General features: G+C 45.4%; 1 protein-coding gene across 5 annotated transcripts in view; it reads left to right on the forward strand.

Annotated features, from left to right (window-relative positions):
- Nucleotides 1-7580: 7580 nt before the first annotated feature.
- KIF16B (kinesin family member 16B) overlaps nt 7581-16286 on the forward strand; it is a 148383-nt gene continuing 139677 nt past the window's right edge. For 4 of the 5 annotated variants that reach the window (XR_012774931.1, XM_075496885.1, XM_075496888.1 and 1 more), the window contains exon 1: nt 7581-7765. Coding sequence is in view for 3 of the 5 variants with exons in the window: in XM_075496885.1 (XP_075353000.1) it covers nt 7719-7765 (47 nt within the window). In the remaining 2 variants the exon portion in view is untranslated. The remainder of the gene's footprint in view (nt 7766-16286) is intronic. The other variant, XR_012774932.1, reaches the window with a different exon arrangement.

Genomic DNA, 16286 nt, shown 5'->3' on the forward strand with positions numbered 1-16286 from the left:
CTTATTCTTCATTTCCACTTCTCTGTACCATACTTTTCCTTGTCAGGCTCCTTAACTGAAAGTTAAGCAGGAGAGGGGACAAAAACAACCTCATTTCTAGGAAGCCAACAGCATGTTTAAAATGCTAGAACACACTCTGTGAAACTCATGAGTGCTCTTCATAATGAGAAAAGTTTCCGTGTAGGGCAAACTTCTATTGCGCAAAGCCATCTCCCATTAATATTTTAAAATAGAAATTAAGTGGCTGTGTTTTCACGGTTAGAGTTCAAGGTGACAATTGTGTGTCGAAGGAGAAAGTTGTCTCCTACAGAATATGTATATGAATATAAGCAGTACCTTTGTTTCTCTGTTGTTATACACCTTATTTGCTTATTCCCACATGAAGTACGTTTAAAATGCTTTGAAACTAAACGGAGGTGGAAAGCACAGCAAAAGGAAAATCAGCTCACAGAAGCATTAATTAAGCGATTAGCAGTAGACCAAAGCAGCAGAGAGTCAGGCCGGTGACTCTGTGGTTCAGTTCTAACTAAGCTTTGGCTGAAGCTGTTCTGGTTCCATTCGGGATCAAGCCTAACACAACAGCTTGAAAACGATGATGTGTACCCAGCGGTTTGAATCTTTGCTTGGTTAATTCCCCCAGATGATCAAACTCAAAGGCTACTTACAAACTGTTTCTTCTTTTGTGTGGTTCCGCAGACCACAGGAAACTTTTAGTGTGGACTTTGGTGTTTCCCCATCCTGGCACAGCTGCACCGCAGCGGTTTCTCGGGTCCCTCCGCGGTGGGGCAAGGACCTGTGCCTACTTCCCCATCCCAATGCGAGAGCCAGTATGGCTGTAACCCCTTTGCACCCTCCCTCGCGTCTCAAACCAAGGTCTGTGTAAGGGGGTGCCAGTGAGGACACCCTTCAGCCCAGCTAGCCATCTCCCTATATCCTCTGGCCAGGGATTTGGAGGATCCCTGCACGTGCGCCGTCTGCGCCGGAAACAGGCTCCGTGTCCACCATCTCCTGTACAAACCTCTCGTCATACAGCCTCCAAACGTTAGTGATGGGCACAGGGCTCTCCGGGAAGGGATGCACCTGGAAAGATGGGCAGCTTTCACCAGCTGCGACATCCAGCTGCCGGATGAGCTGCCGATGGTCCCTCTGCCAAGCGCGGGAGGAATGGTCACGTTCTGGTTTATATTGTCACCATGATAACCGTGAAGGTCAACAAGAGGGCTGGATGCAAATGAAAATGGACCCGCTAACATTTAGTTTAAGCTAATTTCCCAAATCGTGGCAAGCAGAGCGCTGGCACGCAGCCTGGCACAGCAGCGGTCGCCGTCGCTGCTGCCAAAGGCACCAAGTGCTGCCGTTTCTTCTGCAATTGCTGCTGCTGCTCGACCCGAACGCTGAGGGTGGTGCTGGCAGTGCCAGCTCCAGGCGACCCTCCCGGGCTGCCCCAAATTCGTTCCTCCTCCCCTGAGCCGCCGGCAGCACCCTGGCAGGTGGACTGGCTCCATGTCCGTGGTGTTTCATTAAAAAGAAAAAAAGCAGGAAAGAGCAAGGGGGAAATACCGAAACCTGGCACCGGTGGTAGCTCATTAAAACCGCACAGCTCCGAAGGAGAATTTCAAGCTGACAGCTTAATGCTTATTTACTTGCAACTGCATGCTGAGGCCTACTGGAAATTGGATAATTCTCCTTTTTTAGTGTGGATTCATGCAGCACTTGGTTTAATTCTTAATAGAATGAAATCCTTGATTTTTCAGCCGTCAGGAAGCTGTAGGGAAGCCCTGGCACTCGCCGGGGCTAGCAGAAGGGCACTTGTCCCCTTGAGAAGTTATCCACGGCAAGCTCCTCTGTCTGAATACAAGCGTGAGTTCAAACCGGAGATGTACAGCTGTGTTTCGTGCAAAGTGGGTATGAATATAGACCTGAAACTTGGCTTGGGAATGAGCTCAGGAAAGCAAACTGGGTGTATGGATTAAAAGGACCGTGTTTGTGTGCTGCTGGGAATGGGTAATGCTGTTTATTCCTCATGATTCTGACAGACTGGAAAATCAGAGCAGCCTGAGGAGGAGGAGGATTCCCTTGGCTGAGATAAAGGAGTTCACAACACGTCTCGGTAGAGACAGCAGAAATTACATCTGACTCTGCGGGGCAGGTCAGGTGTGAAAAGCCCCGCAGAAGCAGGCTGAAGGATGACGCTGAGCTAATGTCTTCCCCAAAGGATTCCCTGGAGTGGAGAGAAGGATAACCTTCCTGGTGGATCAGTCCGTGACAAGATGATACCTTATCCCAAATACTGGCCATGGAGGATCCTCTTAATCTCTGTAGCACCGAGCATTGAGCTTTGTGTATCAAATTAGCAAATGCTGATGTGCTAATCAGCAAATTGAACCGAGGCTGATGGCAAGCTCCGGCCCAGCAGTGAGTCCCACGGGATGGGGAGATGCCTGTCCGTCTGTCCCCTCCATCGTCTGCCAAATGGAAGGGTATCTCAGCACGCTCAGGTGAAGGTCCTGGTTGATGTCTCCTTCTCGGAAACATATTTCAAACTGCGATGGGAAAAGAGGGTGATGGCAGGTAGGATGTAACCATTGGCCGAGTTGTTAATTCCTTCCCTTCCAGGCTATTTGCATATGAACACAAGGAAAGGCAACCGGTCATCGTCTTGGGGAATGTGCATTGGAAGGGCTTGAATGAAAGACTTTGCACCACTCGTTATTAGTAAGGTCCAGCCTGTCATCTCCTGGGCTTGGGACCTGTTTTGCAACCCCAGGAAATGAGGGTATGTGCCTGAAGGCATTTCTGACCGAGCAGGTCCATTGCAAGAGGTCAGTTAGGAGCAAGAAGGAAGCGCAGAAGACGGTGGTCAGTCAGGTTCAGTGCCCCTCATCTCCCTGCCAGCAGGCTGGAGACCCACAGAAGCTCCAGAGATGCCACCTCTGAATGCGAGCATCATTTCTAGCACAGGTGGAACTGGCTTTCCCAACTCTGAGTGAAGGGTAGCAGAGAGGCTCTTTGTGATAATGCAAGGAAAAACCTTGGAAATGCTTCGTTAACCGTATCTGAACTGTGTGGTTTTTAAAGACACTTGTACCCAAGGAGTAGAGAAGTATTTGGGAACTTGTGTGCTTTGGGTTTGGGTGGGATTTGGGTTTACAAACTTTGCCAGGTGTTTCTGAGTGTAAAATATTTAGTATTTAGAAACTGACAACTGTATTTTCCACCAGGTTTTTAAGGGAAGGAGGTTGAGACACTTGGTGTGGGTATGTATATTTACATACCTTTATATTTGCTTTTTTTGGATTGATGTCTACAAAACTGCCATCTATGTATGGAAGTCTCAGAAATATCCCTTTCTGGCAAGTTTTGTAGAAGTCAGGCTCAGAACAGAGCGGCTTTCCTAAAGCCTCGATCCTTCAAACATCCACCGAGCAGCTTAATTACAGGACACAGCCCTGGAGAAAGGGGGACACAGCCCAAGAAAGCAGCCTTCCTCCTGGATCCTCCTCCTGTAAAACAAACTTGTTCCTTACTGAAATTGCAGGAGACGTTACATGTGGTGTGTAAGAATTTAATGTGGCCGAACCGATGAGAATTTCAAGCAAAATATTAACTCATTGCTGAACCAAGGGCCAGAAGAGAGAGGTACCCGGAGACAGAAACAGGTCAAAGGAGCAAACTGTGCTGCCTGTGGATGTATGTTAAAGCCAGGCAAATAGTGCTGATGCTGAATGTGTCTAACTCAAGCAATATTTAACCAAGTCCTGCTTAGTTTTACTGAGTGGACTATTTTATCCCACTTTCCTGGCTATAATTTGTGTTGTATTGTATTACGACCCAAGTGGAGCCAGCCCCGCTGCTGGGTCATGCTGTAACCACCCGAGCACTCGATGCTGGTGACAGCCCATGACAAGGGTTCATCAGCGCTGTTGGACAAAACCAGGTCTGGCTTTACTCTCCATGAACTGCCTGCAGCATTCGTGTCCTGGCCCGGTGAAGGAAAGACATTTCTGAAATAGCAAGGCACTGAGAATTGCAGGAGGACGGGAGAGCCTGGGGATGTTTTTCTGCTTCATGCCGGGCGTGCTGGGGGTGCGTTAGCTGGTCCAGCTCCCATCTGCAGTGGGCACTCGCTACGGAAGTGGAAAAGGGTTTTCCATTTCACGGGAGGCTCTGTGCGGGTGGAGAAGCTCATTGTATCCCCTAACGGCTGGATGTCTCAAAACGCAGCGCGCGGAGACGTACTTACTGACCAGATGTATTTCTTCAATAGCTTTGCTAATCAGGGAAAGGGGAAGCACGACTGCCTGAAAGGAGTTAGCAGATGCTCTACAAATTAGGCTATATATTGGTTGGCTTTGCTAGGACCCCTAACTGGTGCTGAAGATTGTTACAGTTTATTGTATTTTTTACCACTGCTTTTTATTCTTTTATCCTATCATGCATGCGTGTACACATCTATTTTTTTCTTACACACTTTTTAGCTTATTCTGTCTTTCTAATGTGTTGGTGCTATTCCGTGGCAGCTTGTCGCACGTCTCCCAGATCCTCTTTAAAGCTTTCAATATGCTTTAATCAATTTGCCCGGAGCCTTGGCGGGGGTCCCCCCGCCTGCATGTTTGGCTGCTGCAGTGTGTCAGCTCCCGCGCTCCCCAGGGTGACCCGGTCCTCGGCTGATCTTTAAGCAAGTATTGCTCCTTCTGTGATTTCCCAACGCCCCAGGTCTTTCTCTCCCACTGTAACACTGCTCTGGCATAGCACAATTGATCCCTTCCCTTCTTTTTTAGTGCTCCTGTGCCTGCTGGTCCACAAGACTCTGACATTGGTGCTGAAACTTCTCCTGACTCTGTTTCATTTACCCTTGGAGTTTGTCTCGGCACCACAAACTCCGTCTCCCTCTTTGTATCTTTCCCCCGTGCTTGTCCTCTCACATCACTGAAAACCTCAGGAAAAATCCATGTTATGAATCTACTACCTTCTTTTCCGTCTTCAAACCTTCAATACGGTTTTTAATCTCTCTCAGGCCAGAGGTCCCGTCTGGCTGTTGAAAGCCTCCTGGGTCTCCAACAATGTGCTCTTCTCTCTCTCTCTGTATATTGTTCCTTTCTCCTTCTTTCCTATTACCAGCCCGATATTTCTTCCTCCCTTCTTCTCTTTTAAGCTGCTGCACCAGTGACTTTCTAACCCCTTGCCCCGGAGCCCCTCTTGTTCTCATCTTTCTTCTTCTCTTCCTGAAGCAAATTGAACCCATAATAGTTTCTCTTCTGCTATAAAACCACTCCATGGACCTGACCTCTCTCTTCAGACATCACCCCATCCTTCAGTTGATCTGATGCACTGCTGGGGACATAACTTTTCTGGCTCATTTCTTGATCCTGTCCTTTCTCCACCCCGTGGCACCTCTTTTTGCCCTGGTTCTCAGCTGTGTTTCCATGTCTGGTGGGCTTCCACCCCATCTCCTTCGACTACCTCCAGCAGTCAGTCATCCTCCAAATCTCTTCTGTCCTGGCTCGCTGTGTTCCTCTGACCCTCTTCCTAGTGCTTCTCTATACCTTTGGGGTTAAACGTGGGGTCCTTCTGTCTCTTACGTTCCCTTCTCCGCTCTCCTCCTTTTCCCAGGCCATCTCATTCATCTACACGATCCTGGTTGCCACCAATGCTAACATCACTCATCAGCTGATGTTTTTACTGTCATCCCCCCTTCCTCATTCCTTCCCCTTTTTGGAGACACTCAGTTGTTAGTAGGAGTCACCACTAAGGATGAGCTCTGAGAAGGTCTGAGACCTTCTCCTGTGTTTTGGCAACCGTTTTTTTGGCTTGTCAAGCCAGTAATGTCCTAATGACTTGAACGCAACTGTGTTTGTATAGCATCTTAAATGGTGTCTCCATCCTGGGCGTGGGTTCCAGGCACTGACAACTCCAAAAAACCAAAAATATTTATTATTTATGATAATATTACTTATCCTGCTTTTTAATGTTGTCTTCTTCATGGTTGCTCCTTACAAGCCATACATCCTGCTGCGGCTGGCTGCTCCCCAGGGCAGGACGTGCCTGGCTGGTGCCGGTGGAGCGGTTATCCCCTCCCCGGGCACCGGCACCGCAGCCGTTTCTGAGGCCTCGTTAGGGTTTTTCATTACTTAAGCATGGTGTGAAGGGTCCTGCCTCAGCCTGGTCCAGGCTCCAGCTGCTTCTCTGAAGGCAGTGAAGATGGTGGTGCTCCCGGCGGGGGCCCGGCCGGTGTAGGTTTGGTGTGAGGTCTCCAGCTCCCCGTGCAGGATGCATCCCCTGGGCCGGGGGCTCGCCCCGCTGCCCGGCCTCGCGACATCCTGGGCATGCCGGGTGGACGCCCAGGCTGGGTTTCTGCAAGTGCAGCTGAGGGCATGGCTGCACCTTAATGGACATTTGAATTTACCCTTTTTTTACTTCTGCTTTTCTCTGAGCTGACCATAATCAGCTTTTTCTTCTTATATGCAAAGGACGGAGTCAGTGCAGATACCTATTGGGAGAGCTGCTGTGTGCCCTATTATAAGCAGTAAAAAAATAACAACCCAGATTTATCATGCCGTAGACATAAATATTATTATTTGCTGCGATGCGCACTGCTTAACCATTCCTGTCTCCTGGAAACGTTTCCTTCCTTCGCCGAGACAGTGCCGTCCGTGTCCGTGCTTTGCCGAGCGCGTCCCTTCGGGCAGCGCACCGAGGTGGGGGGCCGGGTCCAGGTCCTGTCCCCAGCCCCCCGGTACCAGCGCGGCGGCTGCCCGGCCTCGGTGGTATCTCACCGGCGGCTGCCTGGCCGAGTGTGACGGGCATTGCGCACGCAGCTGTGTTTTAACACCTTCTCTTACCCACGTGTGTCTGTATATACATGTATATAACCACGGACAAAAAAGATGTATAGATATATATGGATATATATGTAGATACATATAGAAATATACAGACATACACATCTATATTTCTACATAGACATCTCTATCCCCCCATATGTAGGTGTATATATAGGGATATGTATATATACAGCAGTGTGTGTATAAATATAGGGAGAGATAGATATGGGGTGTATATAGTAGGGGATATATATAGGGGGGTGTATATATAGACACCCCTGCCCTGTATCTATATTTCCCTATATATAATGGGGAGATATATATTTATAGGGTGTGTGTGTGTATATATATATGTGTGTATATGCATATGCACCCCCCCAAATATATGTCTCTCTCTATGAATCTATCTATATACACCTCAGGGGACGGTCCTGCGGAGAAGCGCCCACCCACGGTAACTGCGGCTGCCCCCGTACCCCTCCTCCCCAATGCCCCCCCCAGCCTCCTCCTTCTCCCTCTTCTTCTCCTTCTTCTTCTTCTTCTTCTTCTTCTTCTCCTTCCTCCTCCCCCTCCTCCCCCTCCTCCCCCTCCTCCCCCTCCCCTTCCTCCTCCGCCCCGCCGCGGCCAAGGGCGGGGCGGCGCGGCCGGCAGAAGCAACGCCTTGCGACGTTGTTTGTCCCTGCGCTGCCCCCATAGCCGCCCGGCGGGGCGGACGCTGCGGGGGGCGGGCGGGGGTTGCCATAGCGACATGGCCTAGGCCGGGGGGCGGCCTGCGCTCGGCCCCCGGGGCGGGCGGGGCGCGGGTCGGCGGCGAGGGCCAGGCCGGGCGGGGCGAGACCGGGCCGGCGGCGGCTGGAGCAGGTGCGGGCCCGAGCGGCCCGGCGGGGATGAGCCATGGCTTCGGTGAAGGTGGCCGTGCGAGTGCGGCCCATGAACCGCAGGTGAGTGCAGCCCGGCGGCGGGGCCGTCCCGGCCTTTCCCGCGCCCCGCTCCTGAGGGGCGGCGCGGCCCCGGGCGCGGGGGCGCAGCCCTTGAGCCGCCGCCGCTCGCCGGGGGTGCGTGAAACTCCGTGTCCCACCTGTGCAGGCGGTGACAGCCATTACCGAGGTGGAGGGGGAGCTCTGCCGGGGACTTCAGGGGTTTCTTGGCGCTCGGCTGAGCGGCTCTGCGTGGCAGGAGCGGCTGCTGGGAGCGCTTCTCCTCCCCGGCAGGCTGGGAAGTAGCTCCCTCGTTTTGCTGGAAGGTATGGGGCCTTTCTTGGAAAGTTCAGCCTGTCACGGTCTTAAGCATTGGTTTGTCTGATCCCTTTATAATGACGGAAAGGTTACTTTGGTGAAGGTAGGAAACTATTGAGAGGCAAGAGCCTGCCAAGAGTGTGCAACCAGGCTTCTAAAACGTGAAAGAAAGCTCCTTCGTTTCATCTAGCAACTGCAACCCCTTCTAAGGTTACTTTGGTGAAGACGGGAAACTATTGAGAGGCAAGAGCCTGCCAAGAGTGTACAGCCAGGCTTCAAAAACGTGAAAGCAAGCTTCTTCGTTTCATCTAGCAACTGCAACCCCTTCTACCTACTTGAAAGAGAGAGATTGTTGTCTAGTTCATTTGTAATGCCAGCTTTTGTGGAGGAGCCATTGTGGTAAAGGTTATTAGTAGGCTACTTAAGCTCGAAGTATAAAAGAGGCAGTCCGCCCCATTTGCTGTGTTGACAAGAGTTTATCACCCACTTCCTGACATGTGGCCAGGAGATAAACACTGTTTTCTTTGGAGAAATAAATACATAACATGCACAATGGAGTTAACTTTTAATGATATAATTTAAGGACCATATGTAGAAGATGATCAGATTCTACTGGCAGTGCTCGCCTTCTCTTGTTCTGGAACGATGTAGCCAGTTAAAAAGAAAAGTGTTTTAAAAGCATAGGCAGCCAATGAGGCTCCCACCCTTCCTTTCACTTGATCTGATTCAGGTATTTAAAAAATAATTGCGAAGTTCTGAAAGTCAGTTGATATCTTGTAGTTTTCAGTGGGGGAAAAACAAACCTTATGAAAATGAAGTTGATGAAGGTTGGAAGGGGAGAATATTGCAGGTTGGTTTCAAGTAGTTTAGGCAGTCTGATGGAGCTGAGTGGTTAGAGGTCAGGGTTGGTGAATAATCTTGTCATACCCTCCTGCTTCCCTCCTCTCCCTCCCCCGAGTTTAACCATATGGTTCTTACAAATTTTTAAAGTTATTCTATATATACACACTTCACTTTTCCTTCAAGAATCTCCAACAACAGGTAGCATAGGTCTTTAAAGTATTGATAAGACTTGTTATTTGTAGTGTTTTGGTAGCACAGACTACTACTTTGTTTGTGGACTAGAACCATGATATGCTAAGAGACAGAAGAGAGAGGGAAATGGAAAGCATATGGCAGAAGGGAAAAGGCCTGGTAACTGTGATAGGCAGTGGAAACACCAACTGATAAAGTGTGAGTAGGATTTTGAAAGTGTTGTGGCAAAAGAATATTTCAGACAATGACTCTGGACCTCGTGTCTAGAATGCACATGGGAGGATAACTTGGATGGGGCTAAATCAGAGCATACCTGGAAAATAATGAAAATTGCGATATGATGGAAAAGAAAGAGCCTAAGAGCGGGGCAGGCAGGGGCCTGGTGTGATCAACGTAGTCTTTGACACCGTGTACTGAGTGGCAATGAGTAGGATGTGAATAAACTTATTCTGAAAACTAGAAATTGTCTTGACTATGGAAATAAGCAAACTGTGAAGAGCCTTCAAGTTCAAGTTGTTAAAACCTTGCTATTTATGGGATGGTGCTTGATGTTTATAAAACATTATCAGGAAGCTGGATGCAGTGTCATGGGATGTTGCTTCTAAGTCTTGATTTTTCAGAGACACGGTTGCTGTTCCCCGTGGCACCCAGTACTGCAGCCCGGGAGTGGTGCTGGGGTTGGTGGTGCTCCTCACCTTCAGTCAGTGCTGGATTCACGTGCTGTATATTGTAAAACTGCGATCCTAAGCCTTAGAGGATGCAGTAGCTTTTTCTGTTGCAATAGTGAAAGTATTGTGAACCATAAGCCAGGTGCAGTAATGGTATTTTGCTTATATTGGTTTCCCCTGTACATGTCTTTGCTCAGCTGTGCTCCCTTCCCCTTTATGGGTCACTGCAGTGTTTTACGGAGGAAGGACCTTTCTGCCCATTCAAAGGAATTTTCCCAATTGGGTGTTCATGCTGCAGCACTTATTTTCAAAATCTTTAACCATGATACTGTATAGAGTTAAATTTAATTTCGTGTGTGTCTCTCTAAATTTGCTTTGGCTTGTTGAAAGCTTAATCATATAATGCAGCTTATTTCATGAGTCATTTTTAATTAGAGAAGACAGAGTTAATGAATGGCTCTTGGTAAGACTCCTGCATTATGGAGCAGTTGCGCTGTGTGGTGTCATAGCACTGCTAATTGTGTAATAAGTCATGAACATAGATCTTGGAATGAATCATGTGATAGGGAGGGGGTTGTTGTTTAAGGATTACTTGCTGTTCCATTGCTTAGATGACAAACTTCAGTCTTTTTTTTTTTTTTTTTTTCCTTCTGCTGTGATTTATTTTTAGTCTTCTCGTTCTCTGGCTTCACCTGGAAGGAATTGGTTCATATCAGTGCTGTTGTCAAAGCCCTTTAAGAAGACCTTTCTTCTTAAAGTAGTTAACATCCCAAATTGTGTTATGGAGAGGTTACACTAGAGGTTTTTGACTATATCTCTGGATAATGTAACAAAAATGATGCCTAATGGCTTTACAGTTACTGCTTTGAAACCAGTTATGAGTGTGAGCTTAGAAAGTTCAGTTACTTGGTGAGTCTCCATCTATCCTTTGGTTTTCCTAATGCAATACCGAATTGCAATGACAGCCTTTCAGTCTGTGCTTGTATTTTAATGTTTCTGTAAAGGGGCTAAAAACCTGCCAGATGGCAGAAGACTAGGTTTGCTTCATCAAGTAGAAATCTGCAGGGAGGTGAGGTTGGGTGGTTGATGTATTTTGCTCTGGCAAGTTAGTGGTTTTGGTCACCATTATTTCAAAGGTTCATTTTCCAAAACAGTCATTAGAAGCATTCATTTATTGTCTTATAATTTGGAGGACCTGACTGGAGAATGCCACACTTGGTCCCACAAAATGCAGTTTCTCATCAAGATTCTGTCATTCCTCAGAATGGCTGTTTCCTGGGCAAAATAATGGGATTATAGAGAAGTACAGTTGGCTTTGAGGTACTTTTCTGTTCACGTACTGAACAGACGACTTTGGGTTGCTGGTTACTAGTCACTGTCTTCTGCATAGTGTGAGATATTCGGGATCCTGTTAAGCCTAACCTAATTCTGGCTCTCTGTTTTGTATTATGGACTGCATCTGCACAGTTCAAATAAATATATTGCTTTATGTTCATCTGTTCAGAGTCTTTTAAGAAGAATAGGAGGGTAGTCTTTTCTTACTTCCATTTTATGTCACAATTTCTCTGCATGAAAACTAGAATTCAATTAGTGTTCAGGAAAACCACTTTTAAACCTTTTGTTCATCAGGTAAGTAAAACCATCTAAAGTATGCTAAATAAGAAAAAATGTTTTGATAATTAATAAAAGAAATATCAACTTGATTCTTTGAGATATTATCACCAATTCTTATGCCCCTCTATTTCTTACACCTGATAACTCTGTTCTATTTGGCTTTTAATTCATGAAGTAATAGGGGAAAACAAGCTTTTTCTGATTTTTATCTTTTTATCTTTTTCATATGTTTCTTGCATTTGCATAAGCTAAGTATTGTATTTAACTGGTTGAACAAACTAAACAGGGGTCATATGTTGTCCTTACCTGCAGAAGATGCAGTTGACATCAGAATGTGGGTTTGCACTGCAGTAAGTTCTTCCCTGTGCTTGTCCAGTGCTCCCAGTGTTTTTAAATGTTTACTTAAATGAGCTGTGTAGACTTTCCCACAGCTCTGTTGTTATTTCCAATATAATGAAATAGAAATTCCAATTTGATTTAATTTTTAAATGATCAATTTTTAACCCTGCATGCACACACTCCTTAGATTTGCTCTCCAAATGGAAGTGACTGATGGGGATGGCAGAAATGCATGTCAGTGGCTGTAGTGCTTTACGTGGTTATATGGTCATTCACAATTACCACATGAAGATTAACAGCTTTTGTGTTTGATAGTGGGGAGACAGAGAAAATATGTTTTATTGCTCAGAGAAGGCTTTTGCGTGACTCTGGGATTTGTTTGGATTAAAGCCATGCCAATGTCAATACTCCACAAATACATTCTACACGATTATTCATTAGACGTAAGGCTGGCTCTCTTGGTTTTACGTTATTACACCTCTCACTTATGCTTGTAAGTCTAAGTAACTCCTCTGTGTGCAGAGCTGGAGTCAGAGTACCTTGGAAGTTTAGGACCAATGTTATATTATCTTTAAAAATAACTGCTTGCACAATCCAAGCCTTAGTATCAGTAGCAGAGTTTTCAACGGCTCAAATTAATATAGTGATGCAAAGGACAGAGATATAAAAGAAGCTGTTTCATTTTACAAGGAACATGTGACTAGATGTCATCGTAGCAGCAAAAAGAGATAAACAAGAAACCAGTGAAGAGCTGGCTGAAATCTCAATTTCCATTCTGAATGTTTACAAGTGATTTAGGTAGGAGCTTACTGGGAGTATGAAAGTTATAATTAACTATCTATGGTTTTTAGAATTGGGAAGAGAAGCAAAAGAAATACATGGAGAATATATTACAGAATTTCCAATGCAGGGAAGAGGGGAATGAATTGGTGTCTCATGATGAATTGCTGTGTCTAAAATACAGGTTACTGTGTATGTTTTTCATTTTCATGAATTTATAAAGAAGGACTGTTTTGACAAAATATGTATAACATCAGTGTAACACAGGTAGAGTGAGAAAAGACGGGGTGATTACAAGCAAGGACACCCATAGTTACCATATTTGTCTCTGAAGTGCATGGTGAAATTTTTGCTGCGTCTGTTTCTGAGCACTGATTGTTGGTTGTTGCTCTTAAGAGGATCCGGAGTGATAACAGAAACATAACTCAGAGCTTAAATATGGCCAAGTGTTGCAACACTGTCACTTTCTAAACTACAGTACTGATGAGGATAAGCCATTTATCAGCAAGCTGAGTTTGCTATTTCTTATGTTAAGTCTTTGAACTTCTCTTTTAATAATGGTGCTTGTGATTTGATTTACAATCATGTACAATTTCTCTACTATAAAAATAAGTTGAAAGATCTGTAAGGATGGCTGAGGCTCTAGTGTGCTTGCGATGAGCGTACCTCTCTCTTGCCTCTGCCTTTATCTGTGGGTGAGTCCAAATCCAATAAAAATCTACTTTGATGCTGAGTTGGCAAGATTAACTGTTCTGAATGTGACTTTTTCACCTTGCCGTGGTTCGTGTCCAAAACCTTGAACCCACTTAATGACCTCCAGCAGATTTTTCCTTTGGGAAACTGTTCAGAGTAGATATACTTCTCTCCCTGAAAGTAAGCTACGCATATATATATATATATATATATATATATATATGACCTTCATCAGCCTGCTACTTCTGTTGTTAGCGTTGGACCAGTGCATAAAGGTGTAGACTCTGATCTGAGTTCTGGGATCATGTAAGGTTGATACTAAGAGAATGTGAAGTCCAAAATTAAAAGTATGTTTGTTTTTGTAAGGTACATGAAGAAATGGTTTTATTTTCTATTTATTATCTCTCACCTCTTCAAGAGAATAAAAGAGTAGTTAAGAGTTTTTATTCTTCAGCGTGGTCATCCTCACCTCCTCAGGACAGGTCCCTTAGTACAGGGAAGACCAGCAGGGTGAGCGTCAGCATGACAATGTACATGTCATCTCTCCATAATAATCACTGCCTTTTAACTGACCTGAGTGAAGGTGTGCTTAACAGACGGGTTATGATTGGCAATGGCTTGGTGATACCCAGTGGGTATGGCCAAGTTCTGGAGTGGGGTTAAGAGCTTCATTCATTTGGCTGCTTCATTCATTTTGGCCTTGGCAGCTCAGCACAGTGAGGCTGCCAGAAGTGAAAGAGCACAAAACTCTGGTACTTGTTCAGTTGTGAGAAAGAAGTGTAGAATATGATTCATGTTTCCCGATAAGTGAAACGAAATGATCGTTGTATGGCCGTGTTACCTGATTGTTTAAGGTGCAGGACTTTGAGGGAGAGGAGAGGAGAGGTGGGCAGGACACACAGGTGGGCCTGTTCTGAAGGGGCTGTTGGTCCCTGGTTTTGATGGTATCTAACCAGTGCTAGGGAGGGCTCCACTTGTTAAATGCGTTGAACATGTGCTCTTCGAGCACAGGTACCAACAATAAATTGTGACATAAACATTTGTAATTATGTAAAAATGCCCTCAAAGATGGTAAGTCTCAGTGATGGTGGTTTATGGCTGTTGTTATTGCCGTCTGTAGTTCTGGAATAAAGGTGCAATTGAGCGAGCAGTGTTTGCTAGGAAACTTAGGTGCTATGTATTGTGAGGCTCCTTTAAATGTTATCTATGGGGATCGTGTATTTGAGAAAGGGATGTAGTAAGTTGTGTTATCAAGCTGCAAGCTGGCCATTTGAAAATGGAAGAAAGGCTGGAGAACTTCCTGTTGAAGCAAATGAAGTAGAAACGACAGCTTGCTCACAGCAGAATGTTGACTTAAACTTGTAAGGACTAGAAAAGAAAAAAATAGAGAAGACCATAGTGGGCTTACAGAAAAGTCTTGGTTGTCATTGGCAAGGATAAGTAAGAGGTGATGGAAGTCTTATAATCTATATAGTAGCACGGGAGATGGTTGGTTTTTAAGTTTTACGTTTTTTTTGGCATAAGGCCAATAAGTAGTAGATAAATAGTTCAGACCTGGTTATGTAGGAATGGAAGAAGTGGCAGCCATGAGGTGGGGGGGAAAATGCCAAAGTTATTTTACTCAGTAGTATAAAGAGAACTTTGTGAATGTAAAGCAGAATAGTCGCTCTCCTGAAGAGTTTAAATCTCAAATGGTCTGGCCATGTTTTGCTAAGGGGTGGTAAAATGCAGTATTGGACAGCTGTGTTAAGGAGTGGAGCCTAATGAGAGTATGGCCTTTGCTAAAATGAGAAGTTAAAGCCAAATAGAGCAGCCAACACCAAGTATGATAGTTGGCTGGGAATTTGGATGCCACAGGTCAGGATATTCTAGAAAAACTTGTTGGACTCTCCTTAGGCTTTTCCACAACAGCAAATGTCAGCAGCGCTGAAGAGCAATAGAGAATGCCAGCACATTCTGGCGGCTTTGTTTTGCTAGTTTCTCACCTGTGCTGAAGTATGCAGTCTTTGAACATCAGTGCCTTGTTTTCCTCTTCTTTCTATGCCTTTTTCCTCTGTGGTTAATCTTTGAAGCTTTTCTGCTTGGAAGTGATGAATTTGAACTTAGGAGTGTGCTACAATCACAGTGCAGTTCTTGTTTGCAAATATATTGCAGAGCCAAACACTGAAGCTGTGGTTGGTGCTTCCCCCAGTGAGCCCCTGCATCAATATCTTGTAAAGTCCTGTTTCTGGAACCTTGTTATCTGAATTATGTTGGAAAAGATCAACAAAAATGACGGGAATCATCGATTCAAAAAATATCAAACTAAACGTGTACTCTGTGTTATGACTACCTGAATAGATTAGGAGATGCAAATCTAGAAATATTTGCAGGGCTTAAATGTTGAAAAGAGGAATTAAATATTTAGTTATGGCTCCTTCATAATATCTTGGGAGTAATGGAATGAAGCTAATAATGGATCAGCTTAAACTGTATCGAAGGAATTACTGCTAATGAGATAGTGCAGGTTGTGGAAGAGTCTCCCGAGGGGAATGAAAGCCCAGGCGGTTGGGAAGAGCTAATTCCTTTGAAGAAAGTCATTACAGGAAATGATCTTGCTTGAATGGGAAGGTAAGACTAGACCTGGGTGACTTTTAAGTAGCTCCTGTGTTTGCCATTCTGCCTCTGACTTCCTCTCTGGTGGTTTTTGCACAGCTTTATGCATACCCAGTTTATTCTCTGTCCTGTGTAGTCTTTAAAATGGGATCTTGCCTTTTTTATGTATCAAACGAGATGTATCGGGGAGGGAGAGTCCCAAATGCAGAGCTTCATCCTTGTGTTGGTGAGCAGCAAAACTGGAGCAGACTTGATCGCTGCAGCAGGAGCTCTAAAGAGTTTCAGCAACATACTGGGTTCCCATTAACTGACAAGTTAATGGCTAGGACTGACTTGCATAAACCATTGGAGATCGGGAAGACCGCATATAGCCTCTGTTTACATGTGCTTATTTTTCTGTCCTTTTTAGTGCTTTAGTGCAAATGCTTCAAAAGCTTTTCAAGCCTGTAGGATTTGTCACAATCGCTACCTTGTTTTGTCTGTCCTCCTCCCTAGCATTGAAG

This window comes from Mycteria americana, chromosome 3 (genome assembly GCF_035582795.1).
Source record: "Mycteria americana isolate JAX WOST 10 ecotype Jacksonville Zoo and Gardens chromosome 3, USCA_MyAme_1.0, whole genome shotgun sequence".
Lineage (NCBI taxonomy): Eukaryota > Metazoa > Chordata > Aves > Ciconiiformes > Ciconiidae > Mycteria > Mycteria americana.